The sequence below is a fragment of the Streptopelia decaocto genome (genome assembly GCF_964273445.1).
Source record: "Streptopelia decaocto genome assembly, chromosome: 16".
Taxonomy (NCBI): Eukaryota; Metazoa; Chordata; class Aves; order Columbiformes; family Columbidae; genus Streptopelia; species Streptopelia decaocto.
Genome location: NC_138671.1, coordinates 3,225,341 through 3,252,797, shown reverse-complemented (window position 1 = coordinate 3,252,797; position 27,457 = coordinate 3,225,341). Strand labels below are relative to the sequence as shown.

The window sequence follows — 27,457 nt, the reverse complement described above, 5'->3', positions numbered from 1 at the left end:
TAACATCTCTCTTGTTTAACCAACAGAAGACTGACTCGTTCCAAGAAGGAACACCACCAAAAATCTCCACCGCTGACCTGAGCCAATTATAGACTAATAGTGGGATGCCACAGCTGAGTGAGTGACATATTTCCAAGCGTCGTTCTGTCTTTGGGTTGAAACATATTACATGTGTCGTTTGTCTGGAACATCAGTTGTAGGAAGCGTCTGAACTGAACAACGAGCCAACATGGGAAAACCCAGCAATGAGAAAAATGGGCACGGAAGAAAGAGACACCATGTGAGAAATCAAGACATTCACTGACAACCAGCGTGAGAAATCATAGATAAAAGAGAATTAGTGTTAAATATTTCAAAGGGCTATTTTGTCTATAGATGATTTTATGTGATTAATGCCATTACTGCTCAGGACAGGAATATCTGTAAATCTTCCAACACCAACTGAACCGTAAAGATTAAATTTCTGGTAAAACGCTGTTGCTGTTACAGGACGACCACGGCTCCCTCACAGCAGAAATGAGGGACCCGACCTTGCCTGCGCAGTAATTTCCCTGTCAAATAGTCCTTAGACTAAATTAAAGCTAAGACAGGAAAGCACAGAATGAGCTGTCAGGAAGGCAACAGTGCTTTCCATGTATGCTAACACAATGAACGGTTTAAAGTAATTTCATTTAAAGAAACAGCCAGATGAACAAGGTCTAGGGAAAGCTTTAGCAGGAAGGCTACAATAACAACCATAAACATCTAGGGCCTGAAATTTGAATGTAAATATGATGCATATGTGATTTGAGGGCCTAGAAAACTGTACATTTAGTGGTACAAACGTCACTTACTGTAGCACCAGGTAAAGAATCTGACTAGTTACAGCTTAGAGTCGAACTTAATTTTTTTCTTCCAATTAATTCCTGCATGCATCGGTGATTCACAAGCTGACCTGCACCTTCAGCATTGCCTAAATCATGGGAATGTGCTTTTGCAGCCCCACAAACAAACGGTTGCAGCAGGAACAGCCGACGTTTGCATGCTGGAAGTGCAATTCTTCCTGCTCCTGCGCTTGCTTTGCCGGGACAAGAAAGAAATCACAGCCCTAAGGAACTTCATCTGTTTCAATTCCTATGAACAGTTCGGCAACAACATCTGGGATGTTCAGAAGCACTGTTTACACCATGTATTTTTACATCAATATCAATAATATTCCATGATTTAGATTTATGAAGACGCATACATTTCCTACAAAGGATGTATATATGTTTTCAGGATGCTGTCTAAAATGTCCCGTATCCACAAACCAGGAAGAACAGCTAAAAGGGACTCACTATGTCTCTTTAACCACTTGTCACCAGTTTGTCATTAACGCCACCGAAACACCCTTCACATCTTCTGTTCCCTATTGATGGGCACCCGCCTCTGATTAAGCCACAAATCTGTCCTGCCTTAATTGCAGCTTATTGTTTTTCAGGCACAATTCACTTCTACCTTACAGTGTAAAACTGGTTTGACAACTATCGAACACTATTGATGTTTTTTCTAAGTCAGTACAAAAGCATATCTTAGTTGCTAACCACAATTCATTCATGCGATTGTAGTCACATTCAAGGCTGAAAAAGAATTAACTAAACTCACGTGCCATGCATATTCAGCACATTTCTGCTTCTGGAGAAGGGAAACGCTGTGGGCAAGGCAGACAACGTGACGCACCCGGGGCCTGAGCCACCGGGCCGGGGTTGGACACACGATTCGCTTCTCTCATGCGCAGGAGTTTTAAAAGATCTATTTCTTTGAATTCAGCTCAGTGTAAGCGGGAGAATTCAGAGCTGCCTACATCCTGTGACCCTTTCAGAATTCAATAGAAATGGACGTGGGAGGCTGGTTTATCTTTAACTCTAAATGGACCACACACATGTGCATCTATTCATACTTTTAGAGATTATTTTTCTCTTTCTGCATGGTATTTGCTAAATGTTTAAGTAGAACTTCTTTGCCCTCAGGGCACTTTCCTCTAATTACACTTCTTCAGTAATTACTCATTTTTGTGACTTGTTAAAATCTCTCTCCTACCAAACCCATCACCTTTCAAGTACAGAGAATTTGGTACTTTCAGATTTTTTTGTCTGTAAACTTTGGGTTTAGAAGCACCAACGGGACTACAAAGGATCCCATAAAGTTTGTCAGTCACAGAGGGGAATAATTCTGCAATTACATTTTTTGGCAAGCAAGTTCCTTACGATGCATTTTAGGCAAAAGAATCCTACTTATAAATATGAAAAAAAAGACCTTTCTTAGTAGGCACAACATAAAATGAAAAAAACTGAGCATGAGAATTTGGTACTTACTATTTACAAGATGAACAAGACAAATCCAACCTGCCTTCTGCCTTATTCAGCAGAACATGAACATTTGTTTGCTACTTCCAATGAAACAGTCGCAGTCCAGAGTATTTCATTTGGTTATCACAAATACTTCATCTTTCTGGTCTTCTAAAATAAAACTGACCTCAATTTGATTTTTAAAATGCACTCATTTTACGCCTGCATCCTGAACATAAAAGTCATGATAGATACAACTCGGTGCCTGCAAATAGCTGAGGTCTCTCCTGCATCCCCGTGTCTAAGCTGGAGATGGGGGTGCTGAAGACACTGCGGTTATCTAAGGGGAATATAGGGGAGCAAGACTTGAATTACATAAAAGGAAATGAAGCCGTACTTTCCCTCTCATTCCTAGATTTATAAGATACGTTGCAATCTCAAAACTAATACCAACAGAATACACAATTTTTCCATTTTAGTTCATTAGAGCAAACATTTATAAATTGAGTATTTATAAATCTGCAAGTGACAGAAAAACCCATGTTGAACCAAGTCACTAGAGCAGCAACTTCCTACTTTTGCACTGCTGCTTTTTTTACATGCATAAAATCTCTAGAAAAAAATGTAGTAAGTAAGGGAGAAATCCGTTTGCTTGCTGTTGAGTTATGGAAAACCCAAACTGCAGGCAAATAAACTCTTGGGCAAGAAAGCTGAAGTTCGGTGCAGCAGGCGAGGTGACGGAGCCAGGCGAGGAGCGAGGATGCCGGGACAGCGAGTGCTCTGCTCGCTGAATACACGACTTTGCATTTGAAACCTTTCCACCTGGAACGTGCAAGCGCTTTTGCAATACAGAGACAAGCAGAATTGCTGCTCTCCAACACAACAGAGAACAGAAGCTCCTACATAAGCACGAGGAAAATTTCCAGGAAGGACATTCCTGACGGACTCCAAAGCTTCCACATCAGACATTCTTTCAATACCACATATGGAATAACGGGAGAATGAAGGCAAAAAAATTACTGCCAAGGGACTCTACAGGCTTAAATCAATTTTATTGTAATCCAGAAATGTGAAGCTACATGGTCTCCAGATGTTTTTGACAGATGGTGCCGCAGCATTAAGCGTTCTACCAGAGCTTAGCTGGTTTTACTGCCCGGTGTGGAAGGCCAAACAAATCCTGTAAGCAAGTCTAGAACATCACAAACACAACCAGCATCTCCCCTGGACCAGACCTGGGAGACGGTACAGAAAACTACAACAAAACTGCACATTTTAACCAACGCGGAAGAATTACACAGGTTCATCCTACTTACGGATATTAGAGAAATAAAACCTTTTAAAACATGTTGTATCTTTATAGTGCATGAATTTTAAAAATCCTGCTACCAAAATCTCAAATGCAATATTCTTTCAGGTGCACTTTTAATTATCGTATGTGCAAAAGGCCACTGAAAATTTTAAAGCTGATATCAAAATAATGCATGCTGCCTGCCATAATGTATTATTAAAAATACAACATAATTGTTCTGATGAATCCAGTACATTGAAGGAGTCCAGACCAACTTACAACAATTCCATGAAACACTCAAAAATTTAGAAGGGTCCAAACGTAATCCCTCAAAACTTCACATGGTCAAAATAAGTCATTACAAGCTTACACACTGAAAGGTAACAACCTTTCTCTAAGGAAGTTACCCACACTAACAAGACAAAGTGACAATACTTGGGTTAAATGGGATATAATTTCTCAAGGTTACACAGCAAATAAATATCCTGATATTCTGCAGATACCTACGGTCTAGTTATATAGGAGCTGCAAGTCATAGCTGCCGATTTATCAGTGAAAATATGCAGCATGTAAGAGAATCCAGTGCTACAAATGGAACCTCACCAATATCTCAGAGAACTAAAAACTCTCCTAGGACAGCTACCTTGTTTCCCCGAAAATCAGCCCTAGCATGATTTTTCAGGATCTTTGAGGATGCTCAAAATATAAGCCCTACTTCAAAAATAAGTGCTAGCTACAGTACATGAAAAAAAGCGATTTAAATAGTGTCCAGGCAGCTATTCATGTAAAAAAGTAATAAGTTTTGGAGCAAAAATTAATATAAGGCCCTGTCTTATTTTCGGGGAAACAGGGTATTGCTGCCCTACCTCTGCTGGGTACCAGCAGCAGCAGCGATGATCCCCAGCGCCAGCAGAAGGAGCAGCTCCCGGCTGTGTGCTGCGCTGTGCACTCTCCCGAAGCAGCTTGTGTCCCACAAGGAACAGACAAAACAATTTCTCAATACGTGGGAATAACTTTCTTTCTACCGCAAAGAATTTTCTCTGGTGTTCAAACTTTCTGCTGCAGAGAAGTTTCCAAAAGGCCACTTAAGCTGGAACGGAGTTCAGTGGAAAGATTCGCTTGTTGACTCTGGAGAACTCTGTATGTAAGTGAATAAACAGCTTTTCTGCACTTTCTACTCCCCAGTTAACCACTTCCTGAGGAGTCGGAGCCAGCTGCGTCATTTGGAATGGATCCTCTGGGTAGAAGAGTTCATGGTGCACAGTAGCACCAGGGAATAAAGCTGCAAACCATAACAACAACGTGTATAAATAGATAAGACGATCTCTTTACTGAGAACCTGGTTTTCCTCCTCCAGCCCTTCAGACCACAGCACGGTGCTCAGCGATAGTCACGCGATTACGGTTTCTGCAAGTTCTAATCTGCTGTCAAAGACGTGTTTAAAATGGAAAACTTATAGCTCAAAGACTTCAAATGCATACGCATTAGAAAAAGCTGGGTTTGTAAAAAAGTCAGTGAATTAATCTGGAGTGTTCTGATGGATGTAGACCTCAATAATTGAAAAAACAAAACCACACACACACGTGCGCTAAACAAAAAAACCCTCACCATAGCCTAGAAATACAGCTAAAAATATATCACTGCTTCCTTTCCTGCTTCTCCACGGCCTTCTGCTGTGTGAACAACAAACTGCCAACACGTCACCGGGTCAAACTGATGGAGGGGAAGTGGCGGCTGTAGCAGCCACAACCCAACGAAAAGTCTTTGTCTGATGCGTTTTTGGTTTTGTGTAACACGCAGAAAGCACAGAGAGCAAGAACACAGAAACGTCGCAGGCCGAGGTAACTTGACGTTCCTCTAGTTCATCGTCTGCTTGTTTGATAAATTTAGTACTTTTTATAAAAATTAAGAAAGCGGAAAAGTTGATAAATATGTGGGTGTAAATTATTCCTCAGGAAACAGAAAAAGGTATAATTAAGGAAAAGGGTGAAAGAAAAGATAAAAACAGGAATGAATCTCACTGAAACTGTCCATGTCCAAACTGGTCTCACAGGTTGGTCAGTCATCAAATTTTAGTCTAATGTACTTTTCCACCTAATATTAAAGGTAGCCATGCGGGGCTGAAATCCTATCCTATTCTTTGCCATTCCATTTTTTATTATCTTCTTTCCCTTTCTATCTAATGGTGAGATTTATATCACAACACTATCAACCCCTCCAGAATGGGTGCTGTTCTCTTGGCAGCCAGGGTGCTTGTAAAGTCAGCATGAAACCGTTTTCCACGTTACAGCGCTCGCCACGTGATTTACTGGAAGATGGCACTGCGGCTTCAGTGTCTCATCTTCGTGAAGAAACATCCATTCGGGGAACAACAACTTCCTCACGTACAGAAACGGCAGCGATCCCGACGGGATCCTGCAGAGACACGCTCCCCTCTCCACTCAGCCGTGCATCAAATGTTTCATTAAAGCCGCCTCACTGACTTCGCTCCTTCCGGTGACACCAGAAAGAAAAAGTGACATTAAGCGAATTCTCAGGCTTCAAAATCATTTTCTAGATGTCACGAGAACCTCGTGGAAATTCCTAAAATTGCAATTGTCCCTGCAAGAGCACAAAGCCATGAACAGTAATTGCAATGAAGCCGGTTTAGTGCCCGTGTTGTGTATTTACCAGCTGTACTGTTTATGTCGCCAACAACAATGTTGACACTGTAGCAGGTCATTGCCAGTTCAGTAAAACACGAGCTGATGTTACCATCGACTATTTACTTCAGCATTGACACGGGCAGTATATTGTGTAAATAAGTAGCACTATTTTTCTGTTAACAGAATTGTATTTAAAATGTATGCCATCACTAATAGTAACACGAAAACAAACCACTCATATTGAAGAGATACCTATTTAAAGTATAAAGAGAGAAAGTAACAGGTTACCTATCATTCAATCTCTGACAACTCCCATTAGAAGAGACCTTTCTCTTGCTGGTAAGAACTCTGCTAAATCTTAGTTGCATGGATATTTTACTGGGTCTACTTCAGGCTCAGAAAGCTGCAATCGAAATGGCTCAGGAATGTTTCAGTTGCTAATAATAATAATAAAACTAAAAAGATTCATTGTGTTAGAAATCAATGTAATTTTTTTCCTTTGGAAGTCTCTCATGGCTGGAATGATCCAGAAGAGGGACTTGAAATTCAACAGACAGAGTCTTTGCATAAACACCTATCTTAGGCTGTTCATATGAAAATCTATTCATATTTAGCCAGTTGGCTAAATATAAACCTTTAAACGTAGGCCTTTGCAAATACAGTTCCATATTCTCAACAGAAGCTTTTCAGAGCTCTCCAGATGAATTACCAAAATATTATATGCTTACTGCACACTCTCAAGCCTCTCACAGATCCTACTATATATAGGACCTATGTTTTCCTTGTACATTATCACATTTTCTTCTATCGCTTATTCTCTTCTACCATATGTTATCATGTACATTTTAAATGATTATTTGATCCATTACCTCAAGTGCAGAAGCATCTCGAGGTTCCCACTCTGATGATAATATTGATGATAATATTGATGATAATTCCTCCTTGTGCAGCCTACTTTTTTTTTTTGGTGGTTAAATAAAAGCGTTCAGCTTTCAATTCTTATCTTATGGATGTAGTATTTTGACCCTGTGGGTTTTTTTTTTCCTGAAAATGAGACGTTAATACAGGATAGAGTCAGCAACAGCAAAACTTCATTTTTCAAATTGGAGAAGCAGCAAAATTAATTTTGCAAGCTGCTTCGTTCAAGGCTGAAAGCCTTTGTACAAAACTTCATCCTGGAGTGATATTTTCAGCTGTAATATAGGGGTTTGTAATGGAAATGCTGACAGGCCCATAATTACGGCAGCACTAGCGGGCACCACTATAATAGTATATCAGATAGGCGAACTACTTAAACTCGGTACAAGGTATCAAAAGAGGGGGGAAAGTATCATCACCTCTGTTCACTGGATCTTGTTTGACCGTCAGTTCTATGCATTAGTAAGAAATTCTTGATGCCTGTACAAACTCCATGCATATAGAGAAAAGAAGACGGAGCCTGAAGAGCCAAGAGAGTAGCTGGTTGAATATGTTTATAGCCCATGCAGACTTTAATTTTACATTGGCAACCTCACCAAAAACATTCGATAAATTGGTAGCGTGATTATAACACGCACAGGACATTCTATTTCTGTAATACATGAATTCTGAAATTTCACCTGAGAGCTGTGTGGCCGTAATAATGTTCTTTTTAAAACAGCGTGTGTTACATTCTGTACAAATCCAGGTGCACGGCTCTTATCAGGTAAGGGAAATAACAAACGTCACATTCCGCAGAAGCTGCCTCACTGGAAATGGGACTGATGGTGGTTTTGATGAGTAGGTAGAGAAAGAAAACATCTCGCTGAACAGAAAGTACTTTCCCATGGAAAGCGGGAATTGTACTATTTTGAGTAATGCCCTATTTAAACACCGCGACACCCTCACTCTGTCACACAAACTTCATTTGCATCTTTTCGTGGCTTGTGATTCTGTCTCAGACTACAGGGACGCCTTAGAAAAGCTGATTCAGAATGGTATGTGGCTGACAGGGAAGCCAGGGCCACCAGCTTCAGGACTGTGGCCACCACAAGAGCGTGACCAGCAAAACAAAAAGGTCCCAACATGTACTGATGTCACTCTCATCTGAACGTGGAACGGAGCTCAGACTGCTGGGATCCTGCAGGGAATGCTTATTTTCTTACAAGGAAACCAGCTTTTCTCCTGAAGAGGACACGTGTTAAGATTTTATATCAACAGAAGACAATGAAGTTGCCCAAGTTCCAGAACAGAGGTCCCCATAAAGAATGCTTTTTTCTTAAATTAACTCGCTTGTTAAAGATGAAGCAGCAAAGTAACAAACGCCAGAGAAGAAAAATGTTATGCTCACCAAGCCAGGCTCTTCTCTCCTAGGAACCTACTCACCAGATTAAAATTTGCTTCACCGGTGCCATTTTGGCCACATTATGTATCATTCATCAAAGCATCTGTTCCACAATTTTATTAAAAATCCATTGGAAACAGTTGGAATTTTCTAATGTAATTTGGTTCCCTGATAGAGCAGAGTTAAAGGACTCAAATGTGAATGTCATGTGCAAAAATGACTTGTAGTACTTTGTGGGAGAGCGAGACAAAGAGCACTTGCTTGAAGCAGGAAACTAGGTGTGATTTTTTCTGGCATTATGTTATACCAATAGTAACGGGGAGTTCTTCAGCATTCCAGGAACAAAATACAAGTATGTGCAACCTAAAAGCCAACCTTCTCAAGGCAAACTTCATGCTCTGCTCAAACGCTGCTCAGCTGTTATGTTGCCATCAACATTTGATCATGCGCTTTCATTTTTTCCTGACCCTTTTGACCATCATACCCAACTGATATATCTCCGGTATAAGTGTGAAAGATGGAAAGACGCTGAAGTTTTGCAATGATGTATTTGCTTTTCCAAGACCACGAGATTATGACGTGACAGTAATTGGTCATTTAGTTCCTTTTTTATGTTAGATCTTAACCTCAGAAAATTTATCTTCGAGTTAGTATGTTCTTCCTACAAAACTACCATACTAACTAACGTAGTTGGTATTAACTCATTCCATTGATTATATTGCAAACTGATTGAATATATTATTACAATCCAAAGACACCACAATTGAGGTAAATCTTTAACTCAAAATTCACAAGTCTGCAGACATATCCTTATTTCCCACTGATAGATAAATTACTGGATTTCCTTCCGCTTTACCTGAAGCCAACGGAGCTCTATGGAGTGCAGTTCAGTGCAGAATTTGTCTTGTATTTCATGCACAGCTCTCAACTCAACAAATTCTCTCTTATGATCAGGTTTTTTCAATCGTAATGGAAAAGAAGGGAAACTCCCACTGACTTCTCTGGGAGTAGAAGCGGACCTGAGAAGGGCACTAATCTTGCTTATCAGCACACTATAGGAATGCTGTCAATTAATTACAACCATATCAACTGCTTGGCTGCAGAGAGTGGACATGGTGTGCTTTTCCCTTACTGATTTACAGTCAGTGGGAGGAGGTTAGAGCAAAAGTGTAAGAACAAATCAAAGTTAAGCATGCACAGGGAAATTTATCTGTGTTTTCAAGGCTGCCCGTCCTGTGTGCATTGGGCAGGAACCGGGACCGCGGCGATGAACGACAGCACAGCGATGTTTGCTCGCCTGGCCAAACAAAAGCACCATGCCTGGTAATACAGCATCCTATTAGTTGAAATGATATGCATCCTACAAGAGCTGGTATCTAAAATAAAGCCAACGCTAATTCAATGCGGAGAGAAAACGAGCAGAAGAGTACTCAGCTCCAAATGGAAACTCAGGAACATGACATCCTGCCAACCAGCACTTGGCAAAACAACTTATAATACGGAAATACTGTTGCACGCCGCTAGCAAATATTGCTTGCCAAAAATATTAATAACCCCCCTGAAATCCTAATTGTTATCATTATTGCTACCTCTCTGATTCTCTTTAAGGAGCAGTCCCCAAATAGTTGATGATTTCAATGAATAAGCATTCAAAAAAAGAAGCAATCAACAATACTGAAGTTTTGCGCTTAAATGCACTAAAGCAGGTAGACATGCTGAAACAAATATCAGCTGGTACTCTAACAGGGATTCTGTTTCTTTTCACTTACAATTAATTCAATATATTGTATTGGCATTAAAATCCTATACTTTCACCAAGTAGGACAAGAGTTGGATAAATTTGCTTTTCATATGCTTTTCATTTGCTATCATCAGTTCAATGTATTGAACAGAAAACTGAGGATGATTCCTATTACTCAAGCAAGAAATTAAAGTGTGAATAGTACAGCTTGGACACATAACTATAAAGGGAAAAGTTAACACAGCCCTAATGAAGTCTTGTCTTAATTTGTCTCTGAAGGGGTCAACGGGTTTGCAGTCAGAGAAGACCCAGCTGATTTGGGCCAATTTGGTATCAAAAGCCCATTTTTCCAACATCACTCCCAGATGTTCTACAAGAAACAAATTTGCTGCAACATAAGAAGAAAGATCCTTACATGAATAAATCATTATATTAAAAAATACAATGAAAAAGTAAACGAAATAGACAAGTCATTTTTATCACTGCCAAGAGGACACCAGTGAAGTCCCAGGGGAATTTGACTGGGTCTTGAAATGGTCAACGTACTTGTTAATGATGGTAACACACTCATCCACAACTTACTAAACAAAATCCCCAGTGAACAATATATAAAAAGAACAGGCGATAACTTGAACACAACAAGGATGAAAAGCTACATTTGTGTAATTAACCTCCTACAAAAAGGATTTCAAAGAGGGAGTGGGAGGCGTGTTATAGAGAGTACAAAGTGAAAAAAGGAGAGAACAGAGCAGAGGGTAGAAAGAGCCAGCGATCGCAGCAACGCTCAGCCTGCAACTCTCCGATACAAGCAAACTGAGTAACTTTATCTCCTTGACCCAAGTGCAATGACACCTGCAACACCAGCTTCCAGTTCTTCAGCCCAAATTCACCACAGGGTCAGCTCAGCACATGACAGGGGGAACAGATCACCAATGAAAATTTGTAAAGTTGTTTAGATTCTGCGTGAAAACAATCCCATATTCAGTACGTTAGAATGGCTTTATGACACTCCTAAGTCTCCGCATGTTCAGGACAGCAGCTCCCCAATGTGAACCTCCTCTGCGCCTTCATTAGATGGATCAACTATTTGAAGCCTAAAAAATACTTCTAAACCAGTGTCAACATGCAGGTACAAGAAATGGTAAAAAAAAAAGTCTACTGCTGCTCCACATGTTTTAAACTTCGATAATATCATTTTTCTTTCCCTGCTTTCTAGAATATCACAAGCAGATACAGTGCACGACTTTGCTATGGAAACCACGCAAGGGACCACATCTATAGCTGACATACTGAGGTTTAACTTCACATGGGCTACACTGGTCGGAATTCCTAGTTAGTTATTTCCCAGATCAACCGTCTATTACAGATGAGGTTTAGGCAGCTCCAGGCACCAGAGGTTTGCACAAGGACAGGCAGAACCCAAGCTTGACAGCGAGCTTCCCTTTGGATGCGTGATCTATGACACAAATTGTAACAGACACGATCCACTAATCTACATTAATCACCTTCAGTACTGCACTTTTATTTCATTTGATCAAAAGCATCTTGCAAACTCAATGCTTCTTTCCTGAGCTTGCTGTTCTTGTCAAAGGTTTGGACTGGCTACAAATGCTGAGTTTTCTTCTTCTTTTCTTACCATTAAATATTCATGAACACTTCAAAGACGAATGCTTTACCGCATACTTGCTGTTACACTGAAGTTTGTTAGTGGCCCTAGGGAATGTCCTCAGCTTTTCTGTAACAATAAACTCAGTCAACTGCTACCTATTGGGTGAGCCCAGAAAGCTCAAGCAGCTCAATTCATCTGCAAGTCTAACTTCCAGAACTGTTAAAAGTGGAAAAGGCCTCCAAACACAGATGTTCAGTGTAAGAGCCCGTGGAGGGGAATGCAAGGGCCAGCAGCTCGGAAAGGGCCTCGAGGACCAGCTCGCAAAGCTTCGGGACGTCAGCTCTGACTCTCAGCCTTTTGCGCGCAGGAAGAGATACTGGTTTAAATAACATTAATACTTCAAGCCAATATAAACCAGCTTAGAACCAAAATATGAAAAATCATACCGCCTTCTGAACCACTGGGTTTTTTTTGGCTTTGCTTTATTCAGTGGGCAAAACACAACAGAAAAACTGAGGAACAACCTTGAACAAAGCTCAAGAGAAAAATCTATGTATGCACTCTTCATCTCCTGCTGATGAAAATACATTTTCTGTCCTACAGCTATATGAAAAATTGGAGAACCCAATTAGCCTTTGGCTGATACAAAACTCAACAGAGTAAGACAGAAGCCTGACAGCTACTTCTGAAACAGCTATAGAAATCCTCACCAGGAGACGGTTGTGCAGAACGCAGGCGAGAACCTCTGCCTTGCACTTGATTGCTCACACAATCGCACCAATTAAGTATCTTTTGTATGGTTCTATTACAATGTACTTTACACATGACTTTGATAATAACCGTACTATCCTGACTGAAGTGTTCGTCCTTGGTTACCTAATACTCTTGGGCATATGACTTTTTGCAGTAAGTAGAGAGTGTGAAACAATAGTGCTATTTTGGATTATTTAATTTTCACATTTTAGAATATTTCTGAGAGAAAAATCTACAATCCTTTTTTTCCCCTGCCTAAATATTTAGGAGGATTGAGGATAACACCCACGTTTATGGCCTTTTACTCTGAAGAATGGAATAATACGTATGCATTCATATATAAAATCTAGATTTATACATTATGTGATTTGTGTATTATGTATTATTATATATGTAACGTTTAAGTGACTTTATGGGCGTTGATAACATTTAATCAAAAGCTATTCTTACGGTTGTGAGAGGGGGATGGTTGGGGCAGTTTTGCCAGCAGCAGGTAGGTGCACGTAAGCCAACAGTGAACTGAGCCACAGAATATTAAAATAGGGCAGACCTGAAAGCAGATGGGTAATTCCTTACGGTGGACAATTGAAGGAAATTAAGAGATGAGGTAAGAGAACTAATATGAGGAAATCACAAGGAAAAAGCAATCACTGTTTCTCAGACGCTCTTAAGGAACTGGAGCTTTCTCCAAGGTATGGTCCCCAAAAGAAGGAAGAGATCCGACCTCCCCCCGCATCAGAGCATCCAGCTCCTTCCCTCCTGCGTACGAACATTTGCTCTCTGAAGCCGAGATCCTCACTGATTGCCACCGACATTCCTTGGACTGTCACAAGACAAACCACTCACGTTGTTTACTTCAGTTCTGACCACTAAAGACAAACTGGCACGTCTGGAAACGTCTGAGGGAAAAGTCCGGGTGAGAGGTATCCACATTTCACTTGTATTAGGCTTGCAGCATGATTAAATAAAAACATAACCACCTGTTACACTTATTTCAGTGGGAGTATCTATTTTCAATTACAGCACTTACTATCCACCCTCAAGTATGGCAAGTAACACCATGGTAACATAAACACAGTCCTGGCTACTTGAGAAACTTAAATTATAAATAGCAATGTATAGCCCATGAGGTCCTGAAAATAAACTAACTAATCCATAGGCATTTGTTACTATGACATAACATTTCCACTAAAATGTTGTTTGCCTCATCTCAGACCTACTCAGAATAGATTTAGGAGCTGGGCATCACTTGACTCTGAGTGAGTTCATGTTCATACATGAGAAAAAACAGAGTGGAGGAAAGAAGCTACAGCAAAACAGCAGGGGAAAAAAAATCCCCATGGTTGGCTTTATTCTGCTTCTATGGAAGTTAACGGGAAAAACAACTAACCAACGACCTATGCCAAATGTATAACGGAGACCTCTTAATATACGGAAACATGTTTTTATAGTGCAGCCTCCCTGAGGGAAGAAAAAAAATGGAAAGAAAAAAAATCGGGCTTAACTGAGTCGTAAACAGCTTGGAATTGCAAATAAACCCTCTAAAACATTGCTGAGGTTTCGGAACTCAGTGCTCTCCTCAGCTGCAGCCCGGGTGCAGAGATCCATGGTAACCGAGGGAATACGGAGACCCGCGCCCGTGCTCGGAGGAGCCGAATCCCGCGGTGCTTGGCCGCGCCGCGCAGCCCCCGGTTCGCCGCGGTTGCTCCGAGTGCGGTTTTCCAGCTGGCCCCGCGCCTGCCGGGGTTGGCTCCGCTGCCTTTTTGGGAGCGGGACCAAGGACTCAAAAGTGGGAGAAAGAAAAAGAGAATCAGAGTTTCTACAAAGTTAGGACTGCAAATTGAGAGCGAAGAGGCGACCGCCAAGTTCTGCGGTGTGAAGGTGGCAATGGTTTGGTTCTGTGTAGGCTCCAAGATGTTCTCACAGGTCTGCACAAATCCAGGGCCTTCATTGAACCATGTGAAAATGTCTTTTAGGTTAAACAAGAAAGCTAAAGATTTAGAGACGTCAGCTTGGTTTCCTTCTTGTTGAGAACAAGAGATTTAAGAAATTTACATTTTCTTTTCATTTACAGCCATTGGTTAAAGCCTACTGTTGATTAGGCTGATAGAAATCTGGAATGTATCTACTGAGGTCAATGGAATTCTTTCAGATTTACACCATGCAACTAAAACGGAATTTAAATTCCCAACATTTCTAGTCTAAAAATATGCTGTGATTTGTCGTACATATTTGGTGAAATCTCAGTGTCTCTGACATCGGTGACAGAGCTCATTGGCATTACTGTGGTCTAAATTCCACTGAATTATTTTCGTTTCACACAGAGAAAGATTCCACTGAAGATTTGAATACATTTTATACCAAGTCTACGTGACAAAAGAAGCCTCCAGGTCACCTAAGCCTGTAATCACGTGTACATTTCTTATGTTTCATTTGGCTTATGTCAAGTCACCGCACAACTAATTTATTAAATGAAAAGATTACTTTCAGGTCAAGTTATTTACACTTTCAAAGAAAACCTGACAAAATTGCATCAATAACTGGCTAAATCTGTCAGGCATCTTTCAGAAGATAAAATGATATGTACCAGGACCAGTATATTCAGTGGGTCTAACAAGCAAAACTACTTAAAAAAAATCTCTGTATGACCAGGAGAAATACCAGCTTGGCATGTGTAAGAACTTCATGCCTATCAGTGGAATTACAATATACTTTATCTTTCTGATAAAGACCATTTTATCGGTTCACAGTGGACTGGCACTTGGGTAACCTTCCAAGTAACATGGTGACGCTGGCACAAAAGGTTATTTCTATATTTTTTAAAATAAATTTTATATAAAATGAGTGCAAAAAGCTGAAAACATATTCACCAATGAGTTGTATTTCTGACTGTCACCAGTGAGTGACTGTTAATCAAGCAATTGAGCAACAGTGTGTGTTACACCGGAGTGTCTTTATCACATAGTTATTGCATCATGCATTGTGATAATATTTTTACTGAAAACAAATTAAACGTAGTCATTAATTGGGCACACACTAAACCTACTATGACATTTAGTATGATGAAATGGAAAATAAGGCACACTCAGCATGCTTGCAAAAAACAATTCCCACAGAAGCGAAGTATTCCTAAATCATTTAGGCAAGACTAATCTTAGAACAGACACATAAAAACTCCTGAATAGAGACCATGGTTTCACCAGGGAGCATATGAACAAGTCTTTTATTAAACCCAGTCTACAAACATTTACGCATGTGACTCAGGACATGTGACTATGTGTGCTATAAATTAAATATGTGTGCAAGTTAAGTGCATGCAAAAGCTGGGAGTGTGCGCTGTAAAATCAGCTTTTGAACTGCAAAAGTACAAAACTAACAGCATCCAAAACTGCTTCAGCATTTTCTGACCACAAACAGCAAAAATATGTAAGATACTTCTTTTTTTCTCCAAGAAAGGCCATTAAAATGTCATTGCTACAATTTAGCACCCTGCATTGTACTTCAGAAAAATAAAAATAGGATTTTCATACTTATCCAAGGATTAGAAATAGGCTGATCGCTTATAACCAAAATTGGGAAGAAACGATGAAGTGAGGAGGAGATAAACATTACTAAGGCTAGACTAGAAGCATTACATATAAACACAGGTTAAGCTCAAGTCTAGTTTCCCCACCTACACACTGTAAACCCATCTTTTAACCCAGCTTGAAATCTAAATTACCTTTTCCTCACTCCTTTTTCAACCTAGTCAATAATCCTGGAGAGCACCTTTCCTCTGGCTGTCTAGATGCACGCAGACTGCGGTAATTTCACTGAAATACACAATGCGCCCACGCAAGCTCTCCGGGCTGCGCTGGGGGGCTAGCAGAGCAAATCTGCATGAAATGGCACTGTTTGCTTTCTTTCTGTGTCGAGGTATCAAGCCTTACAAATTATACTGTTTTTCATGATAAATGAGAAGGATAAGGATCTAACAGATAAAACAGGTGAGAGAAAGCGCCAGAAGTCAGCCTGGCACTGCCAAGTCCACCGCTGAACCACGACACTGAGCACCGCGTCTCCCCATCCTCTAATGGACGAGGAGCGGCTGAGAGAACCGGGTTTGTTCAGCCTTGAGGAAAGGAGGCTCAGGGGAGACCCCACCACCATGGGCCAGGATGTAAAGGCGGCTTCAAAGCAGATGGAAACTCCCTTCGTGCAAGGGGTCACGTGGAAAAGACGAGGGGCGATGGGTACAAGTTACTCTCAAGGAGATTCCAACTGGACACAAGTGGGACGTTTCTCATCATGAGAACAATCCACCATCAGAACAGTCTCCCACGGAAGTGGTGGATTCCCCACCATTGGACACATTTAGGCTTCGGCTGGACAGGGTGCTGGGCCATCCTGTCTAGACAGTGCTTGTGCAAAGGGTTGGGCCAGTTGATGCTTGTGGTCCCGTCCAACCTGATATTCTACGATTCTACGGTTTAGTGGTAGACATATGATAACGGTTGGGCTTGATGATCTTAAAGGTCTTTTCCAACCTAAACGACTCTACGATTCTAAAACATATGGAAAAGTATAATTATTTGAAAAAAAAATTAAATGACAAGTAAGTTTCTCATGAGCAAGGATACAAGAATTGTCCCCCACCCACAATTATTGAGTATATTTCAATTGTTTGCACGGGTGTTTTTTCTATTTCCACCCTCACAGTATTTAATGGTTGCATGTGTGTTAGGTTTGGCATTCAAGATGAAAAGCCTGCATGTATTTCAGCATTCACAACTGACTCGTTTCTATAAGAACAGCCTGGGGAAATATTTGTCAGCTCACTAGTCATAAAGAAGAATATCATGAATGAATCATTGTTACCTACTATGGGCTTTCCATTACCTGCCTAGGCAGTCTTTTATACAAAAGAACATGATCTCTAACAGATTGTAACAATACAAATGCCTATCAGACTAAACTGAATACTCATGGAGGAAAATATAATTTTAAACCTGCCCTAGTTATTACAGAACTCTTTTTCTTCCTATAATCTAAAGGGCTTTATATACTTCAAGGGCTATAAATGACCTTTTTTTTAAACATGCAGTCAGGCAAAAAGCACATGAAGACCAGCATAACAATGTTATTTCTAACCTTAAACAGATGAGGAAATTCAACAGACTGGACTAAGGGAAAATGTCAGAGTTATCAAACTTCATGGTGCCAATATAGGCATCTACATTCATTATTACATACATAAACAAAAGTGGCCACAATTTCACAAGTGCTGATCATCTCGTGTTCACATCAACTCTTGCAAGAGCTTCAGGCTCACAGCAGCTTGAGTTCATTCAAAGAATAAAAAAAGCAAGTGCTAAGTGTTAAAAGCCAGTATTGACATCCTGTGTCTTTCTCTCCCTGTTCTTTTGTTTCCAAAGCGACATTATGCTTCAAAGACAAACACACTTCATGGGGTTCTTGACAGCATCAAAGCTCTGTAGAGAGCTTTAGCTGGAAAATGTCCTAAACCACTGAAAAGCTGCACTTTCTTTTACGGGAAATGCAAAACCGGGCCCTATATTTTGCCAATGAAGCTTTTAAATCAAATGTGGAGTATTATTTGCTATATATATACCTCGAAGAAAATAAGTGTTGACAGGGAGAGACAGAGCAAGAGAGATGAAGAGAGATGTACGTCAGAGTCTGCAGTTCCTTGCATAATATCTAATCCTTTCCACTGAAAGATTTTTTTAATGATTTACACTGAAACTTAAAGAACAAAGGTTGTCTTTCTGTCACAGAACCGTGCAAACAGGAGCAAAGGAGAAAATTGGATGGTTTTGGTCTTTATTTGCAATGGAGTTCACCAAAGATTTGAGAGCTGCTTTGCCTTTACAGCTCTCCAGGTGACTCCAAGCAGCACAGGAAGGTCCAGCTAGAGCAAGGGATTTATTTGCTTCCCATAGCAAGACACGACTCCCACTTTTATCTGTTCGTTCTTACAACCAGATGGTGCATCAGAAGAAAATTACATAGCCGTTCTTGTTTCGTACTGAAAGTTAACCGCTGGTGCTTTCTCTCACCTTTTTTATCTGTTATATCAATACAATGATTCTTCTCAGTCCACAAGCTTGAAGGTGAATTTAAGGTCACGAAGGCCCCGTGATGTGAGCAGACATGACCCTCAACAAAAGACCAGCTCAGATCTGTTTGCTAACGAGAGTCCTACACAATTATTTCTTTTGAAGAGTTAAAAGATGTTCATAATGGTGTAAAGGGCTTTTCTAGATCAATAATTAACTCTGAATACTCCTCAGACAAGTGAATCAGCGCCTCCAGAGTATCAACTGCAAAACAGTAAAGCTGGTGATGTTCTCCTAAGGCATGTCCAGAAAGAATGATTAACTGCAGTAAAAAGTGCTTTACGTCTCCTAGAACTTCAGTATCTTATAAAGGAATCACTGTAAAACTATGGATGCATTATGGCTGTTGAGAGTTTAAACTGAAATTGCACAATAAGGCTCCATTTTGCTGGACAACTTCAGCTCAAAACTGCCAGATAAACTTTATCTGCAGGGGTCATGGTCATGACATGGTCCAACTATTATTTTATTTACAGGTAATTAAATCAAATTAAATTTGCAAAGCTGACTTCACCTTACGTTTGCTCATAGTCCTCTTGTTTACAACCAACATCCTGCTTTTTTCCAAATGTTCCATACTTCTACATATTCCTCAAAACATGTTCTGTGATTATAATTGGGAAATAAACCCCCCATACTTAATCAATCATTATTTAATCTATCTGTATTAATTGCATGATGAGAATATGTAGTTTGGCCTGCAGGAGATGACTGTAGTTCACTTTACACCCTACTGAAGGCTTTTTTGTTCTGCATGCATATAGTTATGTCCAAATATCATAACTGCTCACTCTCGGGGCGTAAAAACACTTTCTCAAATGCCTTCATTGAGCTTTAATTCTCTCTGAATAAAACATGTTCCAACAAGAACCCTTTGTACATGAAACAGTAGACTATGAAATCTTTTAAAGAAGAAATGTACACAAGATTCAGAGAATACAAATACTGTTTCCACTTATGTTGAAATCATTTTATGTAAATAATCCGCACTGGGAGAATTCATAATGTTTGAAACAAGAGCGAAACACCGGATGCTTTTCTAAAGGAGCAAGCAGCAACACCTCTAAAAACAGAATTTGTTCATGTTGAAAGGACTTTTTGTTGAAAAATCATGATGTGCATTTAGGGAGGTTTTGCAGGTCTCTGCTTGTTTGTAGTGGGGCCAACGCAGCCGTCCCTGCACACCCCGCGCAGGCAGCGCTGCCCACACACCACACCAGCTTTGGTTCCAGTTCCACCAAGCTCGGCAGAGGGATCTTGGATGAAATAAAGAACAAAGGAGAGAAAAACCCATCTGGACTTTAGATACTGGCCATACACGTACAGTTCAGAACTAGAAGTGTTAATGGTCATCCCTGTTTCCAAGGGAAAAAACGCTATGATGACTACGGTATTTTATTTGATGATCACTTTTTAAATATATACAACCTAGCTTCATATCTTTATTAGCATTTTACAGCAATAACAACTCCATTTTCAAGAGGAAAAATGTCTCTCCACCTCTTCCCCTAAAGAACAATCCCCTTCCATGCAAATCATAAACTTCACAGTACTTTGCCTCTTCCAAAATAAAAGTTCAGTAACACGCTTACCTATCACGTTTGTTGCACATTTTCAGATAAATGCATCTCAAACACACAAACCCATGAAATCCTCCACTGTGATTTGCAATGAGACCTAAGTGTAAGAGTTTTTTAGCATCTCCACTCTTTGCAGTCACTCGGTGTTCTTTTCACGTGCTTAGGAATGTGGGATTTTAACCGATGATATTTTAAATAAACACAACCCAGCCTATTGTAACATTCTGTCATATGATGTAACAAACTATTTGTAAGAATAAACTAACACGTGAAAATGCAGTGGGAAAAATAAGCAAGAGGCAGGCTCGTTTATTAATTGCAGCTGGGATGAAGACTGGTAACGTATCCCAGGTGATTGCTGCAACAGAGTTTACTTGCTTTATGTATTAATGAAAAGAAATGGCTTTTTCTAATTTATAAGGTCTTGGTGTTAACAAAAGGACTGAATTTGTGTGCATGCCTCCCCAAAGTACCACAAATAACGTACAGAATGACTTCTAATTGGCAGTCATATTGGCTTCATCAACCAACAGCTACATACTGACCTCGTTTGTAAAGTTCTTCCAGAACTTGTTATTATTTTGCTTAGAAGTTAACATGATATTTCCTTTCTTAAATTATTTTCAGGCTGATCAGGCGCCTTGCAACAATATTCATGTAACCATCCTAAATAACTCTAAAGAGAAATTCAGTTTAATGAGTTGAGCTCAGCCTTGAAGAAGAACTGCAGTGCGGTGTCGCAGCATCTCTTGGAACAATCCGGTTTCCTGGTGCTTTGGACAAGGAACAAAGATGAACCTCTGGCTCCTGTAACCTCGCTCGACATATACAAAAACAGTGAAGTCCATAGCAATCAACATTTCTCAGGAAATGTTTTATTTGCAAGAAAGCATTTGGCCTCCAAGCTGACAGGTATGCAAACAAAAGTCCCATAAGTATTTGGGCAGCTTATCTAATGTGGAACCAATGAAAGAGCCCTCAGGAGCAGCACCTGCAGCACCCACTGAAGAGCAGCTCTGCACAATCTCCTACAATGGCAGAAACTCTTCAAACCTGGAGACAGTATCAGTTTTAATTTAACTCTTCTCTGGAGATACATTTAGGTCCTAATAGTCAGCCAGTGTAGTACTAACTGCTATACTGCTGGGTGCATAATTATTTTCATGCAGAAGTAATAACCTCTAGTTCCTCGACTGGATATTACACAACATTTTAATGCACATTTTTTCACATTACACACAAAACCCGATGTCAGAAGATCAGGTACAAGTGCTTAGTTGACATAATTTCATTTCATTTTGCCTCCTGTGCCTAATTATTTTCACAGGAGTGACATGGGAAGCCACTCTGGATTTGGTGACAACACCACAGACTCAAGATGGAATTCTTCCTCATTCATGTTGTCAGACTTCTATGTATGGATAACTGGTAAGTCAGCGCTAAAAAAGAAAACTGGTCAAGGAAATGCTTTTGAATGTAGGTGTAAAGTACACAGGCTGAAAGCCAGAACTTTCAAACAGCAGAAAAAACAGAGTGGTAAAGTCTAGGTAAGGAACAGAGCACAGAAAGGGAAGCCATGCAGCTGTGTAACAACAACGGCATTTTTCACAAACCTACAGCCTCACATACTCAGGTGCTTAACTCCCCGTAACATCAATGCAGTGAGGTACCCAAGTGCCATCACGGAACGGGGCCCGACATCCCAATCCTGTGAGAAACCACAGATCCTTCAGAAATTCCATTTCCATCAAAACCCACTGAACTTCAGTGACCTGGACCTTGCAGAAGGCACTTTGGGCCTCTTGGAACCAAATTGCTTTGGTTTTTGAAGAGCGAGCATTGCCTCATGATGTTCTACTGACTGCATAATGCATCACCTTCTTACTCTACACAGATGCCAAAAATATAATCCGTCATTGGTAGTTAATGTGCAAATAAAGGTAAACAAGATAACACCACCTTCACAGACTGTAGGAAACATCACAAAGATGAACGTCGATGAGAAATACAGTGCAGGACAATTTTAGCTTGAAAATAGCATAATGAAAATCAGATATCTGCTTATTTCACAATTTTGTCCTAGTTCATTTTACAATTAAAAAAAAGAAATTAATGCTAAATATCAGACATGTTCTAGGTCCCTCATTAAGGCATCTCAGCTGCAGCTCTTGGATTAGATAATGGATGTGCCAACATAAGAGAATATTACAAGACACATGAGTGCCTTTACTAATTCTGTTAACATTCTAGAGAGCAAGACACTTCCAACGTCGTCTTCTGCCTCACCATGTATCAGCCGTTCCTGTTTTGGGAGATTTTGGAACTTTATCTGAAAATCTCATTTAACAATAATTTTTCAAAATAAATCAGATTTGCTGTCTTCTGATGACATAATGAACTGTTATTAACTAAGTGTGGTAGTCTAAGGACATCGGGAACTGGCTTGGATAAAATGTTGTCTACATTAGGATAACACAATAAACAAATAGAATTATGTATTGAAAGAATAATGCCCTGCAATATCACAGTATACTTTATAACTTGGTTGGAAAATGCTAGAATTAAAAACCATGCCTATTTACCTACACATATGTGGTGGGTTTAGGTCCTGCTCCCAGAAGAAGGAAATTCCTGAGCAGCCTGAAGTAAATACTGGGCAGTTTAAATTCTCAGTTTTAGGCTACCATTAATTTGCCAAACCTGAAGATACACACAAAAAGACTATTGAAACGACTACCCTCTCATAGTCGTGCAGACTCCTCCACACATATTGCAAAAACTAAAACTGTGCAGCAAAACACTCACCTGGATAGATTTAAACAAAACCCCGTGTAAATTAACTTGCAAAGGGAATGTATTTTCCTCTAACCTTGGGGGAGAGGGCTGGGGAAGGGGCACATTCCCCCCACCTCGGGCCGGTGCAGCCCCCGCCCCAGCCCCGCCCCCCGAGCCCGAGGCTCCGCCCCCCGGGGCAGCGTGCGGGCGTCGGGCAGCGCGCCCCCTGGCGGCCGGGAGGAAAGCGCCCCCTGGCGGCCCCGCCCGCAGGATAACATCAAGTCGGAGCGTGGCGTGGGGTGCGCGGTCAGGAGGGGCTGGTTCCCCCCCGCAATGTGGCCAATTAAACCAACACCGACCCTTCCTAGAGGTGTGAGACACCGTAAAGCAGAAGCACCACCTCATTTACATCGGGCATTTTGCACCTAGAAACGAGCACTATTTATATGCACAAGGAACTCCACCGCACGTGTATTACACGTAGGTATTACTACCGTGAAGCAATAAACGGGTGGGATGTTTGCAGATAAATAAAAACATAATGTTCCTAACACAGAGTTTAGAACATCGACAGTTTGACTTTCAATCATTTCCTTAAACGACAAAAAGTTTTCCTAATAAATTATCACCTATCTACCCTACCTGTGCTAGACTTTCAGGCCATTGTCATCTGCAAGGGTATTTTAGGCAAAGGTGAAGATATATTTAGAATCTGGGTTTTGGACAAACGCTTTATCAGATAGAGGATTTCAGCACAAAGCACTCCCTTGCAAATATGGATAAGATTCTTCTTAAAAGTCTGGCTGGAAAATCTTTATATACTTTGACCACAATGCTTTTGGTACACTTCAGTTACTTTCATTCCTGTAGGATTCCCTTATATTCCAATAAAAACATTCTTCTCTAACCAAATCATCTCCGACTACGTTCATCACACGAAGAAAAAATACTCAGTAAAACAAATACAACCTCAACTCGCCTTGAAAGAGAAACCCCTCGGTCAGGAACAGCCTCAGCGTTCCCAGTGGCGGCTCTTACCTCTTCAACTGTCAAAGGCATACAGATCCGGTACTCCTTCATGAGCATATTCCTGCTGCCTCAGTGCGGACCAGCAAACTGCGAGAAAAGTGGTTCTTTCTGCACGATGATCACGACGAAAACCAGTCACGGGAAAAAATAATCAAGCCTCTTTCTCTGTGTAATGTGTCCACAAGAGAGTAACGCAACCATCCAGGAAGGCTGAGCCAGCAAGAAGGAAAAACCAACACAACTGCTCCTTTCTTCCAGTTCTTCCTCCTTCAGCCTGCGATCACGGGAATTTCACACCCGCTCGCACCGATATACGCTCCCAAGTCTCAAAGCCCGACCGCTATCGCTACAGCCGGAGACATCCGTCGGAAGTGCACGGCAGCCTCTCGCAGCTCCGCCAAGACATGCCTGGGGCGCCCAAAAGAACAAACGAGCCGAAAATGTGGCTTTTCCCCAGCGCCGGCAGCACGTCGGGCGGCAGGAAAGCGGAGATGCTGATTTCCAAAACAAAGCCTTCCTAGAGCGGTGCCAAACGCGGCTCCCGCCTCCCACCGCAACGCGGCTGCGGCCGCTCCCGCTGTGCCGGGGGGCGGGCGGAGCGGGGGGCGCAGCGCGGGGATCCGGCGGCCGCGGCTTCCCCGGCGCAGCCGCGGGCGCGGAGCGGCGGCCCCGGCGGGGGGAGCGCGGGGAGGGGGCGGGGGGCGGGCAGCCCCCACCGGCGGCTGCAACCGGAACGGCGGGGCCGGCCCGCGGAGCCCGGCGGTGCTTCCCGGTTTAAATGAATTGAACCGCGCAGACGTTTGGCTTTGGGGGAAGGTGACAACGCACCTTGCAGAGCGTTCCCAAGCCGGGGAAGGGAGGGGAGCGGGTGAGCCCGGCGGCCCCGGGGCCCCGCACCCCGCAGGATGTGGAGGCCTCACCCATTTCCCCTCGGCCAGCTCCGCGTTATCAGACACCGGGTTTTGCAACACAAATAAAACCTTTCTTCTTTTTTTTTTTTTTTTTTTTTTTTTGTATTGGTTCGTTACTTTGAAATGCCACACAGAAAGTTCGGTGAAAAAGTGCGTCCTTGCCCGCTGAACAATAAAGCCAGAACCGGTTTAGTAGGGCGTCTTTTCATTTTTTTCCCCCTACTTAGTAGGCAATTTGTTAATTAAATCGTTTTTTTATATACTTGGGGTTTGTGTTTTTCACTGAAATTTATGCACTATTAAGTTACAACATGATATGAACAGGAAGCCAAATCTGAAACTAGCTGAGAACCCCAAACCTCAGGTAAATCATAAAATGTTCCCATTGCTGTGTCTCCTGTCTTCCAAACGGCTACAAAGCGAGTGTCACACACAGGGAAGCACTGTGACAGAAGAGGAAAATACAAGGCACTGTACAGATAATGGTAAAATATACATCTGTGTTTAAATATAAATAATTTGCAAAAATAAAAGCAATTACATATATTTGGGACAGTTAAAAATGCATTTAGGTCTAAAATGAAATGTGTTTCATAACAAAAGAGCAAAAAAAGCTCAGATTTTCATTGGTTCTGAATGTACATCTCCAAGCTATGCATATAATTTGTAGCCCAGAGAGGACACAGTGCCATCTCCTGGAGCTGACAACATAACTTTGCCATTCCCTTGCAATAATGGCACAATATTTCACGCGCTCTGCCTTTCCAGTGAAGTGCAAACACCTACACAAAGAAACACAAAATCTGGCATCTCTGTTAATAATCTGGGTTTTCAGCTGAGGTCTGAACAATGTGGTTAATGAGGCTTCTATGTCAAATCTGACAACAGCCATTTATAAATATCCAAACTGTAGCTCTAATTCAGAATGTTGGTAGTGTATGTTCCTGAAACTTCTATGCAAAATAGTTTATCACCTGTTATGTCCTTCCAACATAAACCAAACCTTACAGCTCTGTTTAAAGTAACCAAATATGCAGATCTGCAGAAAGTAGGATGTCAAATCCAGAAGCTACGTAAACTCAAAACCAAAATTGCTTCTCATACCCACAGCAAAACATTCTTCAGCCACCCCACACTTATTGCCACAGGCACAGGTCAGTCTTCTGCTGTCTGCACAGAGGAAAAAAACACAGTGACCCTAACAATATCCTTTACAACTCCCTGAATTTTGCTTCTTTGTTTTCTTTGAATTGTCAGAAACCATTACTCTTACCTCTGTAACACGTTCTCCATGATGACTTGTAAAAATAAGACAGTTTTCACTCATCTTTCATTTTTGACCTGGGGCGAAAAAAAAACCCATATGTTAAATCATGCTGAACATTAACTCCAGATGGTCTTGTCAGCAAAATGTCACTTCATAATAAGAGACAGTAGAAGTCAAGCTATTTCTTCAGCTATTTTACTAAGGACTTTTGAATAAGACTTCAGGGGTTTTGAGCCATTTGGGAAGTCCACACTGGAGGCAAAGCTGCCTCCGTGTCTCCCAGCATACACATATGGAACATAACAGTTGCATTATGCATTAATTTTCTTCTTTTATCTGAACCAAAATTACTGTGTATGGGGATATATTCAATTAGATTAGTATCTGACTTTTAACCTTCTTGAAAGCCATCGCTCCCCATCCATCAACTGTAAAATTATGCTAACGTTACGATGAGCTAAAAGAATGAGATTTTGCAATTCAAAATAAGTCGTCAAAGATCCGTAAAAATTTGTAAATGGCCCAAGTTAGGTAAGAACAACTCATACACTCTGTGATACATGCATCTATTTTCAGGTCAATTAATAACTAAAATTGATTAATAATAACAGAAAAAAAATTGTTACTGGGCTTTATAAATCAAGTTTGAGTTCAAACAGAAAGTGACTCGAAGTCCACAGTCTGTGCTGTGCTAACCAGAAAGTGTGTATCAGGCACAACTGCAAAATGCACTATTATAGCTCTGAATTCACTTAATTGCATTACTCTTAATTTACACCAGTGTAGCAGATGCAGCAACTCAGTCTTAATTCTATAAACAGATAATTTAAAAGAGTTATCTCAAATACCCCTTTGCCACATGAACGTGTTGTTACATATGCAGCATGGTCATAAACTAACACAACATGTAATTTCACGGTAACTCTTTTTTTCTGGGAATTGTAAATTGCATTCAAAGACACACGCGTTCACTGATCAATACTTCTGAGTTGTTTACTTGCAAACATGAGTAAGTTTTTCTGAATTTCTCCAGTGAATGAAACTTCTGTGGTGTATGAAATTCTGCATTGGAATGGGAGATGACAGCAACCTACAACCCCAAGTGTTGCACCATCTCATGACAACTATCCCA

At 41.0% G+C, this 27,457-nt stretch overlaps 1 protein-coding gene across 4 annotated transcripts in view; it reads right to left on the bottom strand.

Annotated features, from left to right (window-relative positions):
- Window positions 1–25,289, bottom strand: part of PITPNC1 (phosphatidylinositol transfer protein cytoplasmic 1) — a 64,363-nt gene extending 39,074 nt beyond the window's left edge. The window contains exon 1 of one of the 4 annotated variants that reach the window (XM_082067410.1): window positions 24,157–25,289. Coding sequence is in view for 2 of the 4 variants with exons in the window: in XM_082067413.1 (XP_081923539.1) it covers window positions 24,157–24,204 (48 nt within the window). In the remaining 2 variants the exon portion in view is untranslated. Of the gene's footprint in view, window positions 1–4,460; window positions 4,569–24,156 lie in introns of those variants that run through there. The other 3 variants (XM_082067413.1, XM_082067412.1, XM_082067411.1) reach the window with 3 other exon arrangements.
- Between the last annotated feature and the right edge of the window lie 2,168 nt (window positions 25,290–27,457).